Source organism: Ailuropoda melanoleuca, chromosome 14 (genome assembly GCF_002007445.2).
Source record: "Ailuropoda melanoleuca isolate Jingjing chromosome 14, ASM200744v2, whole genome shotgun sequence".
NCBI lineage: Eukaryota > Metazoa > Chordata > Mammalia > Carnivora > Ursidae > Ailuropoda > Ailuropoda melanoleuca.
This window is the reverse complement of record NC_048231.1, coordinates 41,141,134-41,165,029: the sequence shown is the minus strand read 5'-3', so window position 1 is coordinate 41,165,029 and position 23,896 is coordinate 41,141,134. Positions and strand designations below refer to the sequence as shown.

Sequence of the window (23,896 nt, the reverse complement as noted above, 5' to 3'; positions counted from 1 at the left end):
GGCGGCTCCCAGGACAGGCCCATGGGCCAGCCCAGCTCTCCTGCCACGGCCAGCCCCACATGCGGGAGGCCCCTGGGCTGGACGTCACCCCAGGCCCGTCCTGCTGACGCACGCCGGACCCCAGGCTGCTGGCACTCACCGATGAAGGACACGGCCTTGGTGTTGATGATGCCGCTGGGCAACAGGTGGAAGTCATACTCCCTGCCGTCCACCACCACGGTGTGGCCAGCGTTGTTGCCCCCCTACGAACAGAAGTCCCGCTGAGTATGAGCAGCCTCAGGCCTTGGACCTACCCTGGGAGGGCCTGTCCAGCTCACTCTGGACCAGCTCCAAACACAAGTGGCTTAGGGCAGTGGTCGTGTCCTCCAGGGCGCACGGGATGCTGTCCCCGCTTGGACCCTGGGCCTCTGGTGCCATGGTTGGCTCTGATGTATGTCTGGGGTGCGCCGGGTTAGTGACCCACACCATGGATGAGGTGCAGGGGCCTGACCAGGAGGCTGGCTTGGAGGGGGCCTGGCCTGGGCTAGTCCCACCCTCCCCACCTGGCCCAGGACCATCTCGTGGGCACATGCCGATGCCCCAAGGAGGCTGGCTTGGCACAGGCCCCACCTACGAGCCCCTCTGGAGCAGGGATGAGGGGCCAATCTTTTCAGGAAGCACAAACCCAGGCCCCCACAGCCCACGCTCCACGGTGGTGGGGGGCGGGGCTAGGCAGCACCGTCGTCTGGGCCCGGGTGAGGGGGTGAGGGCCAGTGCCCCTAGCCCCCTTAGCAGGGACCACTCCCTTTGGGCCTATGCCTCCCATCTAAGAATAAAAAGGAAAACACAGTTCAGAGTGCAGCCCTGTCCTGGGGGACACCTGGGTGACAGGGTCCTTTCTTTTTGGAACTCCTGCTGTTGGTGGGCTGGGGCTGGCAGAGGGGGGCTGTGGGGAGCCCAAGGAGATCCAGCCCCAGGAGGGATGCCCGGCCTGCTGTTCCCACCAGCAAAGGGCACGATGGGCCCCCAGTGTGCGTCACCGGACCCTTGGGGCTGCCCCTGTGTGGGGAAGCGTGCTGGCTGGGGCCCCATGCCCTGGGCCCAGCCCAGCCCAACCTTCCTGACCCAAGCTCCCGCAGAAACACTGGCTTATGCGTAGGGCCCCTCCATGACCAAGGCCCACTCCCTGCCACGCCCCACTGTCCTCCTGCCTCGAAGAGGGGGGTGCTGGGCTGTTGGCTCTTAGCGGCCTCAGTCTTGCCTACCCCAGGCAGGGCTGAATGAGGGCGGCCTCCTCCCCCCGCCTCCGTCCCAGGAGCACCTGTTCCTTACGGTGCATCTGGATGTGATTTATGTCTCCTCCACCCACAGAGCCCAGGCAGGAGGTGGCAGGGCGCCTGGGGACAGAGAGGGGCGGACCCCAGAGACCCGGGGCCAGGGGCTTTCCCTCCCGGACCGCACATCATGCATCGGTAAATTAAATAGTGGGCCTGGAGCCCTAATGCATCTCCCCGACTTCCACAACATCCCTTCGCTCCGGGCTCAGCCCTGCAAGCTGTACCGGCTGCCCAGAAGGTTCCCGCTAGAAGCCGGGTCCACAGAGGGCCCCGGACACCTGAGCACTGAGTGTCTGGAGTGCCCGTGGAAAGGCTGGTGGATCCGCTCCTGCCACCCCCGACAGGGCGTGGAGGACGTCTCTGACAGACTCCTGGGGCTGCCGCAGTCCAGTTGTGCACCCCAATGGCCCTGCTGCACTACTGGGCCCCCCATCCCCGGCTCCCCGTGGCCAGTGGGGGCCGAGCTGTCCTGGGACTCCCCAGTCGTTGTCTGTGGGAACTGCCCGCAGCCTCTGAGGGAATGATGGTGGAAACGGACGGGCTGTCCTGTGGGGAGAAGATGGGAAGGACAAAGGGGGAGGGGGGGCCTGGGCGCCCAGGGGGCTGCCCCACGAGCAAGGGTGGTTAGGCAGCACCAGGCCATGGGGGCTTAGGACGGAAACGGTAGTGGGAGGTGAGCTGGGTGGGCTGCCACAGAGAGGAGATGTGGAAAGGGACCCCAGAAGGGCTGCTGGAGGGAAGGGAGATGAAGAGAGCAGGCGCTGATGGGGTGGGGGGACACGGCCAGGTGGGCAGTGGGCTCAGCCTCAGAGGCAGACCGCCCCCGCTCTGCCCTCACCTTGGCACCTGTGTGCTGACTCCCCTCACCCAGGCACCCTACACACACCTGCACGCACGTTCATACCCAGAACCACAGCCATCACCGCAGGTCTGGTCTCCATTGGCCAATGGGGAACCTGGGGTCCCAAGGGAAGGGAGTGTGTGGCACTACTCAGGCTGGCCTGGAATGCAGGCCCGCTGCCTGTCTGCAGACGTTCTCCCCCCACAGTGGCTTCCCGCCTGCCTCAGCTGGGACAGACACCCCACCTCCCTCCCCCTGCTCTCCCAGCGCCCAGTGCCAACGTCAGCTGGCCCAAGGACACACACGCAGACCAGAAGCACTGTCGAGCACGCCCCCACCTCTGTTTGGGGTAAACACAGGCACCTAGGAACAGGCACAGGCCATTGTCAGCCAGTGGGCGTCAGATGACCCTGGCCAGGAGCGGGGCCCAGGGCTCAGACCACGGTCCACTCCCAGGGGCGTGAGCCAGCCCCAGCAGCTCTGCAGAGGTTCAGGGTGACTCTCCCAGAGAGACCCCAGTCCGTCCTCCCCCGGGTGGCATGTGGGCAGGAACATGCCACCTGCCCTCCTTGGGCTTTAGCCCCATTGCCAGCTGTCGTCTGTGGGCCCAAGGAGGGCTGGGCCAGGGGGCCGTTGGGCTGGGGGCTGCAGCTTTGCCAGCTCTAGCGGGCTTGGAAAACCACTTGGAGGGAGAAGCTTGTTCAGGGTCCCAACGAGACACGGGTGTGAACGTCTGGCCCCGCCTGGCAGCCTGTGCCTCTTGGGTGGCTCTCAGCCTCCCTGTCCTAGGATGGCAGGAGCTGGAGGTCCCATGCTCTGTGCCCTGGGAAAGTGAGTGAGGATCGTCCTGGACCTCAGGGCAGCCTGGGGGGATTCCCAGACCTGTTTCACTGTCTGTTCCACAGCTCCCTGGAGCCGGCCTCCCCCTACCTTTGTGCCCCTGGGGGACAGGCCAAGTCAGGTGGGAGCTGGGCACAGAGGCAGGGCTTGGTGTGGCCACTGGGGGGCTCTGCCTGCCTCCAGGTCCTCTCTCTGTGCTGGAGCCTTGGGTCAGGCTCAGCTCCGCAACCTCCACTGACACTGAAACCACACCCACCACCCCTGCCCGAACCTCATGGACGCCCCAGCCAGCTGGCTCCCTGGAGGCAGGGGTCTAAGAAAGTGGGCTCTCTCACTCCTGGACGTAGGAACAGGATCAGGGCCCAAGCTGGCCCCCTGGGGAACCTGGCCAGCTCTGACTCCTCCTGTCCCTGCAGGGGTCCAGCGGGCCTGCTCTCCTTGCGACCAGGGAAGGCGAGGCCCAGGCCCAACGGGGAGCCCTCTCCAGGGGGCTGCCCAGGCTTAGATACACACTCGGCCTGTTGCCTGTTGCTGGAGTGTGAGCAGTGGCCGGGGGCCACACAGTGCAGACCCCCTCCCCAGTCCCCACCCAGCATCTAGAGAGCACGGCCTCAGCCAGCCTCCTTGGTGACTCGAGGCGTGTGTGGCTCGGAGAGTCAGCTCTGATGTCCCCACCGGGCCCCAAAACCTGGGGGACAGAGAGCCTGTGAGAGCCATCCTCCTGGTCCCCCTTCTGTGCCGCCCTCAGGCCCCTCCCCTCCAGGAGGCCTCTGTGGAGCCCCTGGACTCTCCTGGGGGCCGTTCCCAGGCTGAGGGACCTGCTTCTGCAGCAGCCCTGGGCAGGTAGCTGGGCCCTGTGAAGGGCAGGCCCCCGGTCCCCAAGTCTGGTCTGGGACCCGCAGGCGCAGGCCTGGGGACAATGAGGGGCGGGCTCGGCCGGTGCAGAGGGTCCATTCGCTGGTCAGGGGCCTCCCCCTCCTCAGAGGCAATGGGGCGGGGCCGGGTGGGCTGCGAGTGTGCACTGGGGGCAGCGCGCAGGGTCCCCCAGGGCTGTGGCAGCGCCTCCTCCAGGGGCCTCTCCGTGTGCCCCCCCCACCGGTGGATCACAGTCTGCGTTTTGCATGCCTCATCTCCCAAGAGTGCACCCTTGCTCGCCAGCATCTGTCCCGTTCCTGCCCTCCTTGCACCAGCCCCCGTCCCGAGCACCCTGATGTCCTCGGTGTGGATGGCCTTCCCCTGACCTCTGACCTGCCAGGCCTCCCCATTCCCTCTGAACCCCCCGACGACACGGGTCCCCACGCTGTTCTGGACGGCTCCTTTGGCCACAGTGTTCCCTCGGCCCTGGTTCCCAGGGAGGAACCAGCCTGGCCGTCTGTCCTGTGACAGAGCACCCCCATCAGCTTTGAGGGGTCCCAGGACTTTGAGCTCCAGACCTCCCTCCCCAACATTCCTGATCTTGTTTCTCTGACAGTCCCGCCCCCACCCCTGCAGCCACAGAGCCTGCTGACCTCCCCAGTCGGGCTCTCTTGGGGAGGGGCCAGCTCGTCTGCCCTCGTCCATCCCCAGCCCTGGTCTGAGTGCCAGGCACGGGGACAAAAGGAGCAGGAAGGGAGCAGGGGCGGGGGCCAGCTTCTCAGGGGCGGTGGAGCCGCTCCTGGCCAGCCCTGGGTGCGGTGGGGGTCCGGCTGAGTCTGGGTCCTGGGCGGCAGGAGCAGCCTGCTTTGTGAGGGTCCTGTGCGAAATACAGCCAGGGGCCTGCCCTCAGGGTGGAGATACCGGTGACTCCCCCCACCCCCCGCCCATCAGGGTGAGACCTGAAGTCCACCCACCTATGGAGCGCTTGACCTTGGCTGCTGTTTGCTGCAGTCACTCATTCGCCCCAATGCCAAGTCGCCCTCTGCTCAGGGCGGCACTGGGGTGAGAGGGAGAGCTCAGGGGCTCCGGGTAGGGACGCAGGTGTCAGCCGCCCAGGGCAGATGCTCCCACGGCTGGTAGGGGCTGTGTACGCTGCAGACACCCTCCCTCTGGAGCCGCGGCTGGGTGACCACAGCCATCAGAGGGTACAAACCCGCAGGGAGGCCTGTTTCGGGAAGCAGCACCAGGCACTCCCTGCCCCTTGCCCCTTGCCCCTTGCCCCATGGAGGGTCCTGACCAGCCTGGGGTTCGAGGTGAAGTGTCTGATACCCACCTGGGGAGAGAGGTCCCAGAGCACCAGGAGCCTCAGGACGCGGCCCCTCAAAGAGCGAGACCACCACGCACGGCACCATAGCTCTCCACCACCAGCTCGAGGCGCTGGCACTTCCCGAGGTATGACCTGGCTGGACATGGCCCCAGCTGGATACAGCACCTCCCTCCCCACCGCCCTGAGAAGTGAACATGGCCGTGCATGGAGCCCCAGTACCGTTTTCACTGCAGTTGCAAAGGAGGGAATTTTAAATCTCAACCTTGGCGTCCTGGACAGGGGGCCCCAGAGCCTTCTGGCCAGAGTAACTTTGGAAACAGAGGAAGGGTTGGGTGTGAGCAGCTGGCTCCGTGGGCCTGGGCCGACTCCAGGCTGGGGAGAGGGTTGAGCATGGGGAAGGACGCTGGCAGGTACAGAAAAGCAGAGCCCAGTGGCCATGTAAGGACTCCTAAGACGGGTGGGCAGAGCTCGAGACCCAAAAGCCCGTGCAAAGTCAGCACAGAGAACAGCGATGCCAGCGCCCCTGGAATCCAGGAGCCATCCGAGGGGCGCGGTGACATGGCCCAGAGGGAGACTGCACTGCTATGAGCAAAGGGAGGCCGTCCCGGCCATGCCCCCATCCCAGGTGCCCCAGAGCAGCCCCCAAAGACCCAGAACACTGGGGGTAGACAAAGGGCTGCTGGAGGTGCCATGGGAATGGCATGGGAGGTGGGACGTGCGGGATCTGTTCAGTGAGAAGGGGAGGCTGCCCCCCAAATGGCGCAGAAACCAGCAGGAGGGACCCAAGCCCGAGACCCTGGACGGTGGGGAAGGCGGTGGGGGAGTCCTGGGTGCTGACCACAGGCCCCACATGATTGATGGGAAAGAAACCAGGACAGCTGTGGGGGTGCAAGTGGGCCGGGTCCCAGACCGCTGAGGGTCACAAAGGGCTTCAGAGGGATGCTGAGTTGGAGAAGGGAGGAGACAGGCCTGCTGGCTGTGGAGGGTCCGCAGAGGCAGAGCAGAGCCAGGCAGCTGTGGGGGAGGCAGCTGCCACTCAGGACCGCCCTGGGCCCAAGTGACAGGCCAGGTGACCCTTCTGGTCACTGGGGCTGGCTGGCTTCAGCCCTTCCAGGCAGACGCCCAGATGGGACACCCGCCCACTGTACGTGCCCCACTGTCCACTTCCCGGGGCCCCTTGCTCCCATGCACGGCCTAGCTCCTGGGGTCAGGTCTGGGTTTGGCTCCGTGCACCTGCAGCCGTGACTCTGAGCTTCACACATACACACTGTAGGTAAGAGGCAGCCTTCCCTAGGGCTGGGGCGGGGCTCTCACTGTGCATTGCCTGACACCCCCGTGCTGTCTTGATGGGTGCACGGCACACATGAGGGCCCACACGTGCTGCTGCTTCTCAGTCCTCAGCTTGTCTGGGCCTGTTTCCCTGCTTCACCAGACTGTCGGGTGGCTGGAGGGGGGGAGGCGCTTGGGCTCCCAGAACACCCCACAGTTATCCCCACTGTGAGGTCAGCCAGGGCTCCTGCAGGTAGCGATGCATCTGATCTCAGTCTGAGAAGTGACATAGGCGAGGGTGCCCAGTGGGCCCCCAGGTCAGGTGACGGGGCTCCAGCCTGCTCTGTGCTTGGCTGGTCCTGTCCTGCTGACCCAGGTGGCAGAGTAGGGAAGGCCCCCTCCAGAACCATTTCCGTAGCCAGGAGGGCCTGCAAAGCCCCCCAGGCTCTTCAGAAGGGAGACAGGCCACAGACAGACTTGAGAGGCTCACCGGAGCGCGGGGGTACGTGGAGGGCACTGGCACCATGTGCCCAGCTGCCGAGTGACAGGGGCCCCCAGCTCATGCAGCAGGGTGCCTGGAGACCCCCTCTGGCACCTGGAGGCTGTCTGGGGCCAGGAGTGGGCTTGCTCGCCTGGCTCGGGGCAGAGGGGGTGGGAGGTCTCTCACGATCCCAGGAACACCTTCCAGGAATCCACTGTCTGCATTGGACAGGAGTGGCCCAGATGGCGCTGAGGTGTTCCCTGAGCCAAGCGTTGGGCCCATTTCTTTCCCTGGGGGTGTGCCCCTCCCTTGCCCTCCTGGCAGGAGCTGGGACACGAGGCCACAGACCAGACAAGGAGCTCAGGGGGTGCCCCTTCCCCATTTGCAGCGGCATTCCTGGGCATGGCTCCAAACCCCAGCACAGCCAAAGCACGCACCCTTAAGCTGGCCCCTTTGTGCCCTGAGCTCTCAGTCAGCTCAAGCAGCAAGCATGGCTCTCAGCCCTGGCACAGGGACGGTGGCCCCAGGGAGCAGCGCTAAGGGCAGCCCTCAGCTGGCAGTGGCCACCCTGGGCCCTTGGGGACAGAGCCTGGTGTCTGGCCTCCCGGTGGCACTGCCAGCCACTGGGTCACCCTGGCCAGCCATCCGTGGCTCCTCCCTCTCCCCCGAGTCTGGCTGGGGACCCTCCTTGCCTCTGGCCTGTCTTCCTTCAGGTCCTGGCCCACTGTCCTGCCCTTGCCTCTGCCTCCTCTTGGCTGGCCCCCCAGGGCCACCCTGTGGCCAGCCCCAGCCAGACCCAGACAGAGTGAGGGGGGAGGGTGTCTCAAACCAGCCCGGAGCTGCGGGCCCCACCCCACCCCCACACCAGAGGGCCCAGTGTCACACCCAGGGCGCACCCCACCCCACACCCTGAAGATCCGGTGTCCCCAACTCAGCATAGGTATTTATAGCTCCTCCCTGGTCCCCTGCCTTGAGGGGTGGGGCTGGGTGGGGAAGGAGGTCCCGGGGGAGGGAGCGGGGGAGGGGAGTGTGTGCATGCAGAGGGGTCGGGTGGCCCCAGGGGAGGGCGTCCAGGAAGGGGAGGTATCCAAGAGGCGTGTCCAGGTCGGGGCGCAGGAGAACAGGGAGGACAGGGCCCCTGGGTCCCAGGGGAGGAGGGGGTTTGCTGGATGGGTGGGGAGGGCCCGCACCTGGCAGCGGCTGATGATGTCGGCGTCCGTGGCCAGCAGGTCCACCACCTTGCCTTTGCCCTCGTCCCCCCACTGCGCGCCCAGCACCACGGTCACCCGGGAGCCGGTTGCTGCCGCCTCCTGCTGCAGCCGCCCCCGCTTGACGCCGCCCGAGCCGGGGGGCCGGTCGTTGGAGGCGCGGGTCCCCGACATGTTGGTCTGGCTCCTCTGCTGCGCTGGGCCACGGGAGAGCCCCCGCCGCCGCGCCATTAAAAGGAGCCGGCCCGGGGGAAGGGGCGGGCCGGGGGCGGGCCTGGCGGGCGTGGTGGCGCCTCTTGGTGACCTCCAGGCCTCCGGGTCCCGCCCCCGCCTGCCCAGCCACTACCAGGGAGCCAGCGGGGCCGCGGGCACCTGCTTCTGGAGGTGGGGCCCCAAGGACAGACGGTGTGCTCCGCCAGCCAGGTTTCTCCCGTGTGAATGCTAACGGGGGCACCTGCGCTGCCCCGCTCCTAGGCGGACCTGGGTACCCACTCCACTGGTCCTCACCAGGCCTGGGTCCTCAGGGTTTTAGAAACTCTGGGGGCCGTCTTCAGGGTGGGGGAGGGGAGCCATGTCTTCACATTCCACCTGGAGGGTCTGCGACTTTGGGGGTTTGGGGCAGACACCTGCCCTGAGGTGAACCTCCATCCAGGGCCGAGGCACGGGCTCCGGAGGCCACGGAGAGCGAGGACAGTGTGTCCCCTCCCCCAGCGCCCCCACCCGTACTCTAAGGGGCTCAGTGTCCAGCACAGGACGAGCAGTGGCGGGACCAACATGCCTGCCTGTAGCAGCTGGCAGGCTCCACTGGGAGGCACAGCCTTTGGTCTGCAGGACCCTAGAGTCCAGGGAGACAGGACCCCTGATGGCAGGCCACCTGGCCAGCAGAGCCAGGGATGCTCACCAGCCCTGCACAGCCAGGGTCTCCAAGAGGTCCCCCAGCAGACCCCTTTCTTGGCCCACCCCTGCAGGGACCGGGCTTCCAGAGAGGATTTGCAACAGTCTGCTGGGCTCCTATCGGGCCCACTCGGAGCCCCCCATCCCGTGCAGACTCGGGTTCGGACATGGCCAGCCCCACTGGGAGAAGGGCCAGGGATGGACCCCTGGGGGCAGGAGTGTGCTATGGGCCTCTCCTTCCAGGGCCAGGAGCCCCTGCTCCCTCTCCGGAGTGGGGAGTGTCTCGGTACCGAGGGATCTGGGGCCCAGCAAGTAGCCGGTGGCCAGGGCTCAAAGAGTCCCTGGGCTTCTTGGGCTCCCACTGGGGGACCAGAAGTTCCCACGGAGAGAGTAGTTACACAGAGGTCACTCATGGAGAGTCCCAGCAGAGGACGGCGCTGCCTGCCCTCCTTAGCCCTCTCCTCCCGCTCCCTCCCTACATTCCCCTGGGCTCCCACCCCTGGCTCCCACCCCAGACCCTGGCTCTGACCCCTCTGGGTCCCGACCCTCTTCTCTCACACTGGGACCCCACCAGTTCCTTTTTCCTAGCATTGCCGTGGGGCAAACACGGTAAGGCAGGTGATCAGTTGGGTGCGAGGCAGGCCTTGTGTCCTTGGCCTTCCTGGGTGACAGCAGCCCCCCCACATCCCCCTCCGCCAGTCCATGGGAAGTGGCCAAACAGGGACAGGAGGGCCTGAGACTCTGGGCTCTGAATGTTTTGAAGGCAGGCCAGGGGAGCAGGCCTCGGGGGGCCAGCGGGGTCTGTGGCCAGGGCGCCTGGGTGTTTCCGGGAGTGAGGCGGTGGGAGAGAAGCTGGAGCACAGAAGCTGGCTGTGCAGACTAGGAAAAGGCGGGATGGTGGCAGAAGGGAGCAAGAAGGTGGGAAGGGTTGTTTGCTTGTTTCCAGAAACAGGAGGCTGAGCCTTCGGAATGCCCACGGGAGCCGCGGAGGGGCGAGGGGCGGGGGAGGTGCTGGAGTCCCCTCAGGCAGGGGTGTGTCCCTCCGTGGAGGGGGGTACTGGCTGGGGGCCCTTCCTGGGGGAGACTGGGTCTCCGGGTGCCACCATGGGGGTTCACACGAGATCTTTGTGCCAGATGCCGGCCGCTGGCCGGCAGGGCCACCAACTCCCCCAAGCCCGGATCTATAAATAGCCAGCGGGCCTGGGGGGAGTGGGGCTTTTCTATAAACAGCCCTGTCCTGGCCCAGCAGCTGGGGCCCAGCCTGTCACACGGCCTCGCCTGAATTAGAACACGTTCCCTGCAGCGGCCTGTGTGCCGTGGGCCTGTCATCGGGGCAGTGGCAGTACAGGTCACCGAGCTTGGGGGGCTCACTGTGGGACCGGGGCGGACCCGCAGGGAACGGGTGGGCTCAGCGCACTTCATGCGCCGTAATCCCGGACGCAGACCCCTCAGACGCCTGCACGGACGCTCGCATCTTTGAGTGCAAAACTCCCGCCACTTTGGAAGACGCCTCACGGTTTTGTAAACAGTTGCCAACTCGGCCTACGAGAAACCAAAACCCATGTCCGCACGCAGACCGGCTGCGGGTATCTGCAGCAGCCTTGCTCCACAACCACCCGGAGGGGCCGTCGACGGGAGAAGCAGGGCGAGGCCCACCCAGACGGTGGAATACCACTCTGCCACAAAAAGGAATGGAGTCCCGACACGTGCTACAACACCGTGAATCTCACAGATACGCTAGGTGGGAGAAGCCGGCCATGAAAGGCCATGTAGCATGACTCCATTTATAGGAAACATCCACAGAAAGCAAATCTATGGAGAGAGAGAGAAAGCAGATTTGGGGGCTGGGGGAGGTGGCACGGGGAGTGACTGCTAAGGGAACGTTGGGGGGGGATGATGGAATATTCTAGAACTGGATCATGGTGCTTGAAAGCCTTGTAAATCCGCTGAAGAGTCAGAGGGTGGGATTTCTGTGTGGACGTTCTGGCTCACCTTGCCCCCACTCTGGGGTCTGTCTGGCACCTGCCCTGCCCCGGTCCCGGGGGGCTCTGTGGGAGCAGGCGGGACCGCCTCCCCCCCCCCCACATCAACACAGCCGCTGTGAGGGGTCACCCACGTTTGCCCGTGCTTCTGAACACCACGCAGCCAACTCACTGGGCCAGCTCTTCCTTCTTTATTGGTCTGAGCCTCTCCAGACGCCGGCCTTGGCAGCACACACCTGGGGCAGGGCTGGGGCAGGGAGTGGGGGCAGCCCCAGGCCTGGGTCCTCGGCCTCCTCTCAGCCCAGGGGGGGGGGGGGGGGCCTGGTCCCTCTGGAGGAGGCGGCAGCAGCGGGGGCTGGGTGGGTCGTTCTGGCGACTAGGTGGCCAAGTCCCGGTGGTGGCACAAGGGCTGGATGTACCGGGATGGGGGCCGGCTCCACGGGGTCCCCCACCCATTTGCTGAGCAGGGGGACCGTGGCCTGTTTGTGGCGATGCTGGCTGGCCTGCCCCTACCCCAGGCCCTTGTGTCCTCCTACCTGCCCACCCACCTATGCCCAACTCAGCTCCCACAGCAGAGCAGAAACGCACCAACAATCATACCTCAGTTAAAAACCACTCTGCTCCAGCCCGGCTGAACAGGTTGAGAGGCAGAGCTGGGAGCAGGGGACTGGGGCTTGGTAAGGAGGCAGCGGTGGGAGTGTGGGGGCTCCAGCTCTGCCTGGCTCCCCTGGCTTTGGGGGAGAGGTCTGCACAGGACCATCCCCAGAAGCATCTGGGCGCCAGGAGGCTGGAGGGCAGGGCGCAAGCTTAGAGGTGCCCCAGGGACACAGCCACTGACCCTCACCCCTGCGGGCAGGTGCTGGGGTGCGTGCGGGCGCAGGCGTGGGCATCGGCATTCAGGAAGCAGACCACAAGGGGGCTGGGGGCGTGCGGGCTGTCCAGGAGGGGGCCGGGGGCCGGGCCCTGGTGCCTGCTGGGGTCTCGGCCAGAATACCCCAAGCAGCTCTGGGAGGCCCACCTCCCTGGAGGGTAAGGCACAGAGTTTTGGTTTCCCAGGGGCCCAGTTCCATCCTGGCCTGGGGGGAGCCCCACTCGGCAGCACATCCAGAGGCCCAGGGTGGTGGGGGGGCCGGCCTGGCACTCTCACTTGGCTTTGGGCTTAAGGCTGAGGCCTGTGGGGAGTGAGAGGAAATGGCATCGTTAGAAGCAGACCTGCTGGGGACAGTGCCAAGTGCCTGCCTCGGGTCCCCAGGCTCCTACTGTCCCGTCACCACAGCCCGGTGGCCTGTGCTGTGTCTCCCCGGGTCCACTCTGACCTTAGGCCCTTGCTCTTGAGTTGCAAGACTCTTCCAGGTAGAAGGTGCTGGGATGACCCCCAGCCAGTTGGCTCCTGTCCACCTGCCCAAGCTGGATCTCTGAGCTTGCTCTCCCCCACCCCCTAGGCCCTGCTCTCTCCCCCCACAGCCCTGCTCTCCCCCGCCAGGCCCCTGCCATTCTGTCTACCTCCTCGATCCCCAGTGCTGACTCTCCCTGGAGCTCCCTCATTGCGTCCCCACCTGGCCCTTACACTGGATGTCTCCTGACTTGTCTTTTTCCAGGTCGGTGGGTCCCGAGAGCAGGAGGACCCCACCTCCACAGTTCCTGCCACCTGCACACCCCCCTTCCTGGCCCTGCAGGCCCCCTGCCCACCAAAGCCCTCTGGTCGAGGGGCCCTTGTTCTGCTCTTCCCCACACCCCCATGGCCACCCCAGGCCCCTGTGGGTCTTGAGCAGACGCGTTTGAGGACTGTACTTGAAAGAGATGGTGCACAAAACTGAGAAGCAGAAAGGTCAAAAGTCGTTCAGAGCAGGGTTTCTGCCCCCCCCCCAGCAGGGGGGCTCCCAGTCACCACCTTAAGCAGGTAATTGGCATCCAGCCCCCACCCGCGGGATGAACAGCCCCAGCCCCTCTTGAGGGGCACAATCTGGAATCCGTGTGGGGGGCGGCAGTGGGGCACCCCCGAAGTGAAGGTGCCTTCCACACCCAGGGCTGCACAAGACAGACAGAGGCTTGGGTGTGTGGTCCCAGTGGGATCCTGGTTCCAACAAGTCAAAGCAACAGCTGCGAGGTGTGACAGGCCTTCCCCGGGGCCCTGCCTGGGCCCTGCTGGGGCTGGGGCTGCTTGGACAGACCCTGAAACGTCCTGGGGGGGCGGGGAGAGCAGCCGGGCTGGGTTCAGGGGCCGGGGGGGCACCATGCCTCTAACTTTCAAATCCTTTAGTAAGTTGAGAGCAACGCAGCAAATGCTGACAATTTTGCTATTTTTCGCACGTTCTTGCCCTCTCAGGGTGAAGCGTAGTGTACTCATTACGAACTTGCTAATTCCCCATCAGGCTGGAGTTTTTCCAAGTAACAGGTGGAGGAGACAAGGAGGGTGGGATTCCTTCCTCCTGCCCTGGCCCCTGGGATGCTGGGGCGCAGGGACGGGGAGCCGCCACCCAGCAGGCATGGTCCTGCGGGAGCACAGAGCCGAGCTGGGCACACTCATCTTTCCCTGGGCAGTGGCCACACATGGCTGCGGCCCCCCAGACCCGCACACCACACGGCCCCACGTGCTATTGTTTGCTGGTGTTTTACACCTGGCCAAACTCACAAAGTAACCCCAGGAGCAAACCCTGGAACTGAGGCTCAAAGGCTGTACCCAACAGTGAGGACGAACTGCAAAGAGGGGTGCACCTGACTTCACTCCTGCCCTTGCTTCCTCTGTGCCCCAAGTCCCGAGGGTCAGCACTGGCCACCGCACCGAGCTGGGTGCAGGTGGCCCTGGCCCATAACGAACTGGATCTGCACGCCATGTCCAGAATGCAGTAGGGACCCCAGGCCCCGTTGAGAGACAGTCTATGACAGCCCTGCCCATACTCGGGGTCCTGGGAGGCCTGGTGCTGTTGACCCAGGATGTGCCTACAGACCCATTCATGGTCCCCAGAACCTGGCCGCTGGGGAGCTGAGGTCTGTCCATTCCTTGGAGAGGGCTTGTGGCCCTCTTCTCCCTGGCAGCTGGCCCTTGGGACCATCTCTGTCCCTTACTGGCTCCTTGGGGACATGTGTGGCCTGGCCAGGGCCAGAGCAGGGCTGGGGTGTGCCCCATGGAAGGTCTCAGAGCAAAGGTGCCACCCTGGGGGCTAGGAGTCAAGAAAGCCCCAGGTTAGCCGGACTGCTTGGGACAGGGGCAACCTCTGTCTGTCCTGCCAGGCCTGGGAGGCCAAGCCGCCCCCGCCGTCAGAGGCCTGAGAGCACTCCAGGTGGTCTTGCCCCCGCCCTCCCAAGGCCTATTTGCCTGGCGCACAGCTCTGAGGTCGCACCTGGCCACAGCGGAGACCCCAGCTAAGCGAGGCAGGGCTCCCACCCTTCCAGACGGGGAGGGGAAGGCAGAGGACCAGGCGGGTCCCAGCACCAGCGGCAGAGGAGGGCAGCGCTTGCTGACAGGCCCAGGCGGGCTGGAGGAAGCCAGGTTAGCATCCAGGAGGGGCCGGTGAGGCCCGGCGTCTGCGGCTACCATTAGTGCAGAGCGCCAGCACGAGTACGTACCTTACTGAATCACACAGAGCCTTTTTGTTTTATTATCGTCAGAGTCAGGGACAACCTCTGCTTTCAAATAAGAGAAATGCACTTAACGGCTTGTTCCTGACCTACCCTGAACTCGGAGCTGAGGCCGGGCCGCCCCGCGCTCGGGCTGCGTGGATGCGGAGCCAAACGTGGCTGGGCCTCAGGCAGCCCCTGGCCACACCTGCCCCAGCTGCCACTCCCTGCTGGGCATGGCAGGCAAGGGGAGTTAGTGGGTCGGGGCGTGGGGACAAGGGCAGTGCCCCCCGCAAGCCGCTTCTACCAAGTGTGGAAGGGTGGCCATCTCTCCTGCAGGACGTGGGCTGTCCCGGGAATCACCCACTCTTGGGGGGAAGAGGAGGAGACGGCTGGCTGCAGCGAGAGGCTTGGGGCCCCACTGTGGGAAGGACAAGCTCTGACCACACGCCAATGCCCCCAAGCCCCGTGTGACTTGCCCACCCAGGCCCCCTGCTTCGGGGGAATGAGGAATGATGGGAGGGGAGCCCCAAGTTACCTTCCTGGCTCCTGGAGGGGCGTTTCTTCCTTCGCTTGCCTGTCCTCTTTGAGGCCTGTCCCCGGGCCCTGGGGAGAGTGCCGGACCCTGAAGAGTCCGTGAGTGTGTCCTCAGAGAAGGACCTGTCCAAGGACGTATCCAGCGCAGAATCTGGGGCTGTGTCCTCCTGGTCCCCATCCCCATCCCCAGCCACGACAGGGCCTGTGGTGGGGAGGTTGGCACTGCGCCTGTGGGTGGCTGCCTCCTGCGGCCCCTCCATGGTGCTGTCGGCCTCGGCCAGGCAGCTGCCCCGAGGGGCTGTGGGGCCTTCAGCATCTTGGCTCGACCCCGTGGCTCCAGGGGGCTTGTCAGCAGAGAACATGAGAGGCTTCAGGGCCTGAGCACCTCCCAGCAGCACCGGCCAGGCGCCCTGAGAAGGCTGCGGGCTCTGGGGGTCCTCTGTGGTCAGGACATCGCTGGCATCAGTGTACCAGGAAGAACGCCTCTCCAGGGACCCAGGCCCACCCTCTGCTGGGTCTGCGGTGGGCTGAGGGCTGGGGGCAGTGGCGTCCGAGAGACCCTGGGGCTCAGAGGTGGGGCAGCCGGTGCCTCCTGCGGAGACTCTGGTGGCCGCTGTGGACACAGGAGATGGCAGCTAAGGGTGAGGCCTGACTCCCAGGCCATCCTGATGGCGCCCCCTTTGGATGTGCCCGAGTAGGGGGCCTCCGTCCATCCCAGCTTTTACCCAAATGCCACCAGCCCCGCGGAGCCCACTGCCCCAGGAACCTTCCCTGGTGGCCTCCAAGTGTGGGTGCACAGGCAGCAGCCCGTGGTGTGGCTGAGCAAGGGACACTGGGCCGATTTCATCCCTGTCCCTAGAGGTCCCCTCCACTCCAGGCAGCTACGCTGAGGCCTTCCCCCAGGCCCCGTGCCTACCTCTCCCACCACCTCAGCAGCCTTGAGCCCCAGGGACACGTGTCAAAGGACCACTGCCTGCCCAGGGGCTGCAGGGAGGACTGTCACAGTGGCAGGGGAGCTGCCCCTCTAGCCCCCCCTCATGGCTGTGCCGTTTCTCAGGCAGCAAGGGAGCCAGGGAGGCTCTCCCATGAGGTCAGAGAGGGCTTCCTGGATGAGGGGAGGTAGCCGGCAGCAGGATGGCAGGAGGGAAATGGTAATGAGAGGCGGGAGAGGGTCTCACCAGGCGCCTTGTCCTTCGGCGGGTCCATGGCAGCCGCCTTGCTGCCCCCCTCTGCGTCCCCTCGGCCACGGGCCGTCTTCCGCAGCTGGAAGCCCTTCCTGATGTCGGCCAGCAGGGCATCGATGACACACACTTCCTCCTGCTTCCCGACTCCCCTCCTGACTGAGAAGCCCCAGAGACCCTCAGAGAGGCCGCCTGCGGTCCCTGGAGCCCACCCAGGTGACCCTGAGAAGGAGACGACCTGGAGGGGGTGGGTGATGCCACAAGAGCTTCGAGGATGGGGATCGAGCGTGGAGGACGTGCTGACCTGGCCCCACAGAGGCCCACCCTCCCCAGCTCTCCGTGGGTCCCCAGGCAGGGCCTGACACCCCACCTTTCTGTGGGCCCCCAACCCGGGCCTGGCCTCACCGGGCTTCCCATCCTCGCCCCGTGGCCTCCGGGCCTCCTCCTCTGCCAGCTGCTGCTTCCTCCTCTCGGCCTTCACTGCCTGCTCCTTCCGGTCCTTGTTCTCCTGCACGGGGGAGGGGGGGGACACAGAGCTTGTGACCCCCAGCCCTCGAGGGAGGGCAGGAGCCTGCCACTAAGGGGCAATTCCAGCTGCTCTGCCTGAGGTCGGCCAGGGCGAAGGACCCAGCCCACCTTCAGGGCACGGATGAAGAGGTCCCGGAAGGTCTTCACGGTGCTGAACATGTCCTCTAGCGAGAGCTGCTGAGCGTCCTCACACAGGTAACTGGCCAGCTCTAGCTTCTTCTGCTCGATGGCCTGGAACACTTCATCTAGCGCCCGGGAGGCCTCGATGCTGGCCTGGGGGCAGGGCCACGTGGTCACAGCCCTGGGAGAGCTCCAGGGTGGGCACCGCCTGCCATCACAGGGACACAGCCCAGAGGGAGCCCCGGGGGCAGGGGGGCCCCAGGCCGCAGGAGGGGGATGGCTAGCTGCAGCGGCCCCCATGGGCAGTGGTTTCTGAGAGGGACCAGGAGGTCTGGGCACTGTGGCCCCTGGGGTCAGGGGAAGCCCCTCACTTTCAGGGACTACCTTGGGACCAGGGACAGTATGCTGCCCTCCTGCGGGGCCCCTTGCCCTGGCTCTGTCCTCCCCCATGCTCACCTGCCCTTGCCTGGTTCACTCGCCTAGCCTGCTGGAAGGGGTCCCCCACCCCAGACCCGGCCCAGACCCTGGGCCCGGCTTGCCTGGAGGCGCTGGGTGTACTGCTCCTGCACCTCAGGGATGGAGGACGACACCTTCCGCTCCATCTCCAGAAGCTTCTTCAGGTTGGTGCTGCACTCAGAACGTATGAGCTCAAGGTTGATCCTGAAAAACACGCCAAGCCAGGAGGGGTCAGGTGACAGCTGATGTCGTCTTGTGGGGTCAGCAGAGCCCCTTGTCTGCACACCCTTGGGCCAGTGGAGGCACTGGACGGTGGACAGTGGATGGCACACCCACAGGGACAGCAGGAACAATGGATGGTGGACAGTGGACGGCACACCCACAGGGACAGCGGGGGACAGTGGACGGCACACCCGCAGGGACAGCAGGAACAATGGATGGTGGACAGTGGACGGCACACCCGCAGGGATAGCGGGGGACACTGGACGGCACACCCGCAGGTTGCTAGAAGCACATCAGAGCTCTGGGAAGGGCCAGGTGGTGCTGGGGGTGAAGTGCCAGGACAGTGACCCAAGTGGCTCAGCCTACCCATGGCTCTCAGGCCTGAGAACCTTCCATAGTGTGTACCTGGAGTTGGAAGGTCCAGGCTACCCTCCGTGAGCTGCCCCTCTGTGCTGAGTGACCCCATGGATGCAGCACCACTTGCCTGGGCCTCAGTTTTCCCATCTGTACAACGGGAGTGGCACGGCCTTCCTCACGGGCTGTTGTGAGGCTCAACTTTGTAAAGAAGTGGTGTCAGTCTAGCCCCTGGTGTGACCATGACCAGGTCACTCCCTACCTCCCCTAGACCTGTTTCCTCCTGTAAATCATGTGAAGACAGGCCACAGTGGACCCAAGGTCCTATTCTGAGCTGAAAGTGAGTGTTCTATGGGGCAGTGGTTCCTGGGGGCCCAGCCTGGCCCAGCCACCTCACTGGCCAGGACCAGAGGCGGGGGCGCCGGTGTGGGTGAGGTGGGTGGTCGGGATGCCAGAGTGGCCAGGTGGGAGGGGGGCTCACTGGTATGGGCGAGGCAGGTTGGGGGGGCCCCCCGTGCAGGCGAGGCAGGTTGGGGGTCGCCGGTGCAGGCGAGGCGGGAGGGGGGCTTGCCGGTGGGGGCACCTACCCTGCTGCGTGGGAGGGCTGCTCCAGGTCCCGGGGCAGCTGCAGGAGGTCTGGGTGGCTCTTCTCCACCTCCTGCAACAGGACATGTCCAGTGAGAGCCGCCGTGGCCGCACCCTGGCCCCAGGGACAGCTGAGCCCTGGGCGAGGGGCGTGGTCCCACCTCCAGCACGTGGTGCAGCAGGGTCACCCGGCTCTGCTGGGACTTGGTCTCCGTGAGCTTCAGCAGCGTGCTGATCTTGAAGCCATCAGCGTCCCCCGTGTGTGTGGCTGCCCTACGAGGGTCCGGGTCCGGGTTGGGAGTGAGGCCTCGGCTGCCTGGTGGGGAGGGGGTGGGAATGGGGGTGGCCAATTTTCAGGATCAGCTGGCAGAAGATGGGCAGCTGGTGGCTGGTGAGCAGGCCTGTGGGAGGGCGCCAGGGCTGAGGGAGGGGAGGGAGCTGCGAGGTGTCTGAGGCTGTGGTGTGGAGGTCTTCACTCCCCTCCCCCAGGCTTGGTCCGGGGGTGGGCAGGTGACTGGAACCCCCCACCACGAACAGGTTCAGGGGCTCTGGGTGCAGGTCTGCCAATGTGAGCACTCCTTGCACCCTCCCCACCCTGGAAGCAGATGACCACTGCCCTTTTTTGCGGATGACGCTGCTGAGAGGAGCCTTCCAGAAGGTTGTAGCTGAGGCCTCCCTGGTTCTCAGCTAACCAACCCTTGCGGCTTCGGGGAGGGTGGCCCTCCTGGCTCTGTGGCCGAGATGGGAGTGAACGTCCACTGCGTGCGTCCCTGCCCCGGGGCTGTGCTATATTCCTGCTCATCCCTCATCTGGAGAAAGTGGTGAGTGTATACACATGTGCCCCTGAGCATGTGCCNTGTGCTATATTCCTGCTCATCCCTCATCTGGAGAAAGTGGTGAGTGTATACACATGTGCCCCTGAGCATGTGCCTGTGCGCCTGCGTGCATGGGGGCCTGTGTCTGTGTACACACGTGTACCGGTGCGCGCACGCTCATGTCTGCACACACGTGTGCCTGCGTGCATGGGGGCCTGTGTCTGTGTACACACGTGTACCTGTGCATGCACGCTCCTGTCTGCGCACACGTGTGCCTGAGTGCATGGGGCCTGTGTCTGTGTACACACGTGTACCTGTGCGTGCACGCTCATGTCTGCGCACACGTGCGCCTGCGTGCATGGGGGCCTGTGTCTGTGTACGCACGTGTACCTGTGCTTGCACGCTCATGTCTGCGCATACGTGCGCCTGTGTGCATGGGGGCCTGTGTCTGTGTACGCACGTGTACCTGTGCTTGCACGCTCATGTCTGCGCACACGTGCGCCTGCGTGCATGGGGGCCTGTGTCTGTGTACGCACGTGTACCTGTGCGCGCACGCTCATGTCTGCGCATACGTGCGCCTGCGTGCATGGGGGCCTGTGTCTGTGTACGCACGTGTACCTGTGCGTGCACGCTCATGTCTGCGCACACGTGCGCCTGCGTGCATGGGGGCCTGTGTCTGTGTACGCACGTGTACCTGTGCTTGCACGCTCATGTCTGCGCACACGTGCGCCTGCGTGCATGGGGGCCTGTGTCTGTGTACGCACGTGTACCTGTGCGCGCACGCTCATGTCTGCGCACATGTGCGCCTGCGTGCATGGGGGCCTGTGTCTGTGTACGCACGTGTACCTGTGCGCGCACGCTCATGTCTGCACACACGTGCGCCTGCGTGCATGGGGGCCTGTGTCTGTGTACACACGTGTACCTGTGCGTGCACGCTCATGTCTGCGCACACGTGTGCCTGCGTGCATGGGGGTCTGTGTGTGCGTGTACATGTGTATGTGCGTGCATGCAGCTGTGTATGCGTGCCTGCCTGTATCTGCGTGTGCCGGTGGATGCACACGTGAGTGCACATGCACTGTGCGTGTCTTATAGCAGGGGCGTGTCTATGGTGAGGTGGGGAAGGTCAGCACCCCCGGGACCGCTCAGGCTCCAGGTGCTGGGCCCTCCAGCCCCAGGCTTTGCCCCCCACTCACTGTTGCAGGCAGCAAGTACCAGCCGGGCCTTGGGCTGCACCATGTCCAGCACAACGGCTGTTCCCTCACACAGCAGCATGCACTCCACCCGCAGCTGGTAGCTGGGGACAGAGCAGGAGATCAGGGATGGGGCCTCCCCTCACCCGTGCTGGGCCTGCGGCTCAGGGGCCCATGGCCTGGCCGTGTTCGACGTTCACGCTCCTGGGCCAGGTCCCAGAGGCCGACTTAGCAGGACTGGGGTAGGGCCTGGGAAGGGGCACTCCAGACCAGCAGCCGGTGGGGTCGAGGAGGGCCATCGTCCCCATGTGGGGTGTCCCTCCCTCTCAGAGCAGGGGGCATGTGGGTGATATGTGCGGTGTTCCTCGAGGAGTCCCGAGGAAACAGTCTGCACAGCCCCACTCCCTCAAGGTCTGGGCCTGGGGGTCCGAGGGCCGCCCACTCACCAGGGAATGCCCAGCAAGAGAAGGTAGAACTGGTCGGCGTTGGCCAGCTTGGCCCGATCCTCCGTGAAGGAGCGCAGGTTTTCAATCTGCAGGGAGGAGGCCCACGTGAGGGACTGCAGCTCCCATCCCCCCCCCAAGAAGCCACCTGGACTGCGGGGCACCTGTGCGCACCTGCTCCCACCAGGCCCACTCATGTCTAGCAGAGCTCCGTGTGGCTCTGGACCGAGCGTCCCTGTGTCCCCTCCTCGTTCCCTTGCTGGGAGCCCCAGGGCAGGCTCATGTCCAGCACAGCTCCGTGTGGCTCTGGACCGAGCGTCCCTGTGTCCCCTCCTCGTTCCCTTGCTGGGAGCCCCAGGGCAGGCTCATGTCCAGCACAGCTCCGTGTGGCTCTGGACCGAGCGTCCCTGTGTCCCCTCCTCGTTCCCTTGCTGGGAGCCCCAGGGCAGGCTCATGTCCAGCACAGCTCCGTGTGGCTCTGGACCGAGCGTCCCTGTGTCCCCTCCTCGTTCCCTTGCTGGGAGCCCCAGGGCAGGCTCATGTCCAGCACAGCTCCGTGTGGCTCTGGACCGAGCGTCCCTGTGTCCCCTCCTCGTTCCCTTGCTGGGAGCCCCAGGGCAGGCTCATGTCCAGCACAGCTCCGTGTGGCTCTGGACCGAGCGTCCCTGTGTCCCCTCCTCGTTCCCTTGCTGGGAGCCCCAGGGCAGGCTCATGTCCAGCACAGCTCCGTGTGGCTCTGGACCGAGCGTCCCTGTGTCCCCTCCTCGTTCCCTTGCTGGGAGCCCCAGGGCAGGCTCATGTCCAGCACAGCTCCGTGTGGCTCTGGACCGAGCGTCCCTGTGTCCCCTCCTCGTTCCCTTGCTGGGAGCCCCAGGGCAGGCTCATGTCCAGCACAGCTCCGTGTGGCTCTGGACCGAGCGTCCCTGTGTCCCCTCCTCGTTCCCTTGCTGGGAGCCCCAGGGCAGGCTCATGTCCAGCACAGCTCCGTGTGGCTCTGGACCGAGCGTCCCTGTGTCCCCTCCTCATCCCCTTGCTGGGAGCCCCAGGGCAGGCTCATGTCCAGCACAGCTCCATGTGGCTCTGGACCGAGCGTCCCTGTGTCCCCCCCTCGTCCCCTTGCTGGGAGCCCCAGGGCAGGGCTGGCGAGGCCCCTCCCCCCCCATTCACCTCGTGCTTTTCAGGAAGGAGCTTGAGAAGCTGCTTGAGAACCTCCACGTCGAATCTGGTGGCGTCCCCAGCCCGGATCATAGCAGTGACGTCCTCGTTGGAGCTGCAGGAGAGAGGGCGTGGCTGGGGTGGGCTCCTGGGGACCCTGCCAGTGGGGGATTGCCCTCAGCCCATGACATCTCTGCTTCTCAGGGGCCTGAGCTGCCGGGGCACAGAGAAGGCAAACCACCTGCCCGGGGTCACACAGTAATGAGGCTGGGGGCTGAATACCGCACTCCCTGTCTGCTCCTCCTTCCAGGGGGCTGCTCAGGACCCAGGCAGGCAGGGGCATACGTGCCCAGGGAGCTCCCTGGCAGGAGCCAGTGTCCAGCAGCAGCAGGGAAGGACTCGTGGGCCGGGAGCACTGCCCGCTGCTGTCTGGGCCTCAGCTTCCCCAGGGAGTGGGGACTGGGGCTCTCCAAGGCCCCCGGCTTGGGGCGGCCCGCAGCTATGACCTGTCCACAAAGGGGGAGGCACACTTCCCAGGAGAGGCCTGCAGAGGGCACTGCGGAACCGAAGATGGGAGGTGCAGGGGAGGGGGCGGCGGCTTGGTGGGAGGGCCCGCTCACCATCTAAACTGCTTCAGGAAGATGTTCAGGTTCAGGCTCTTCTTGGAGTCCAGAAACGTGATCTGGAGAATAGCCCCGCCCCGGTGTTGGTACCTGAGAGGGCACAGAGGCCCCCGTCCTGCCCCGGCCCCGGCCGGGCCCCACCTCCTTGGGCTCCTTCCTGGCCGGGGCGGCCACGTGCTCCTTGGGCTTGGCCTCGGGGAAGCAGAACAGCCGCTCGATGCTGGGGAAGTCGGGCTCCACGGCCTCGGCTCCCAGGCTGCTCAGCGAGGCCCACATGGAGCTGTGCTCTGCGGAGCAGGTGCCCCGGTCAGGCTCACGCACGCCCCGGGGCGCCGGGGCCAGGCAGGCCCGGCAAAGGAAGCCCTCCAGTTGCTGTCACCCCGTGTGCACGCATACGGATGCGCACATGTATGTGTCCAGGCTGGCGGGAGACCCGGCCTTCTCGCAGGCCTCAGCCTCGACCGTTTCCGACCGAGCACCAGCACCCGGGGGCCCGGGCCGTGCAGGGGCTGTGGCATCAGCAGTACATCTCAGCTTACAAGGGTGTGTGTGGGAGGAGAGGGTCTTCAGAGGGGCCTCTGCCCTGCCCCCGCCCCAGCCCTGCCCAGATGACCCCGGAGCTAAGCCCAGAGCAGAGACTGAACAGCCCGTAGGCAGGGGGACACAGGCACAGAGGCCCCGGGCCTAGACCCAGGCCATAGCACCTGTACTACAGGCATCGTGGGCCACTCCCCCAACGGGGCCCAGCCGGGGCCTCGGGAAGTCGGCCACTCCCGGAGACCGGGGGTCCTCACCTCGGGCCACTCCCCCAGCGGGACCCAGCCCGGGGCCTCGGGAAGCCGGCCACTCCCGGAGACCGGGGGTCCTCACCTCGGGCCACATTGGACGGCAGCTTCTGCCAGTTGAGCTTCTTCATGCGCAGAGTGGGGGGGTTTACGCGCCGGTGGCTTGGGACCCCGGCAGAACCCAGGCTGTGGGTCACGTGGGCCACAATGATCTCCTCCTCGCCACCCACCGTAGAGGAGCCAGAGGGACCCGGCAGGGGTGGGGGTGGAGGAGGGCCAGGCAGTGGGGGTGGTGGGGGGCACCCCATGCCCGGGAGTGGGGGAGCTGGGG

At 65.6% G+C, this 23,896-nt stretch overlaps 2 protein-coding genes across 4 annotated transcripts in view; both read right to left on the bottom strand.

Moving 5' to 3' along the window:
* The window catches only part of ADSS1 (adenylosuccinate synthase 1), a 17,924-nt gene extending 9,545 nt beyond the window's left edge, over positions 1-8,379 (bottom strand). For all 3 annotated transcript variants that reach the window (XM_034642739.1, XM_034642737.1, XM_034642738.1), the window contains exons 1-2: positions 8,120-8,379; positions 140-242 (exon numbers count right to left, since the gene is read on the bottom strand). In XM_034642739.1, coding sequence (XP_034498630.1) covers positions 140-242; positions 8,120-8,368 — 352 coding nt within the window. In that variant the 5' untranslated portion in view covers positions 8,369-8,379. The remainder of the gene's footprint in view (positions 1-139; positions 243-8,119) is intronic.
* Positions 8,380-11,181: 2,802 nt separating this feature from the next.
* Positions 11,182-23,896, bottom strand: part of LOC100467275 (inverted formin 2) — a 14,880-nt gene continuing 2,165 nt past the window's right edge. Inside the window, exons 5-19 of the mRNA XM_034642177.1 lie at positions 23,651-23,890; positions 22,922-23,067; positions 22,778-22,839; positions 22,170-22,272; positions 21,006-21,091; positions 20,563-20,663; positions 18,832-18,974; positions 18,716-18,790; positions 18,557-18,627; positions 17,477-17,597; positions 16,926-17,090; positions 16,695-16,797; positions 16,287-16,448; positions 15,110-15,721; positions 11,182-12,185 (exon numbers count right to left, since the gene is read on the bottom strand). Coding sequence (XP_034498068.1) covers positions 12,157-12,185; positions 15,110-15,721; positions 16,287-16,448; positions 16,695-16,797; positions 16,926-17,090; positions 17,477-17,597; positions 18,557-18,627; positions 18,716-18,790; positions 18,832-18,974; positions 20,563-20,663; positions 21,006-21,091; positions 22,170-22,272; positions 22,778-22,839; positions 22,922-23,067; positions 23,651-23,890 — 2,219 coding nt within the window. The 3' untranslated portion in view covers positions 11,182-12,156. The remainder of the gene's footprint in view (positions 12,186-15,109; positions 15,722-16,286; positions 16,449-16,694; positions 16,798-16,925; positions 17,091-17,476; positions 17,598-18,556; positions 18,628-18,715; positions 18,791-18,831; positions 18,975-20,562; positions 20,664-21,005; positions 21,092-22,169; positions 22,273-22,777; positions 22,840-22,921; positions 23,068-23,650; positions 23,891-23,896) is intronic.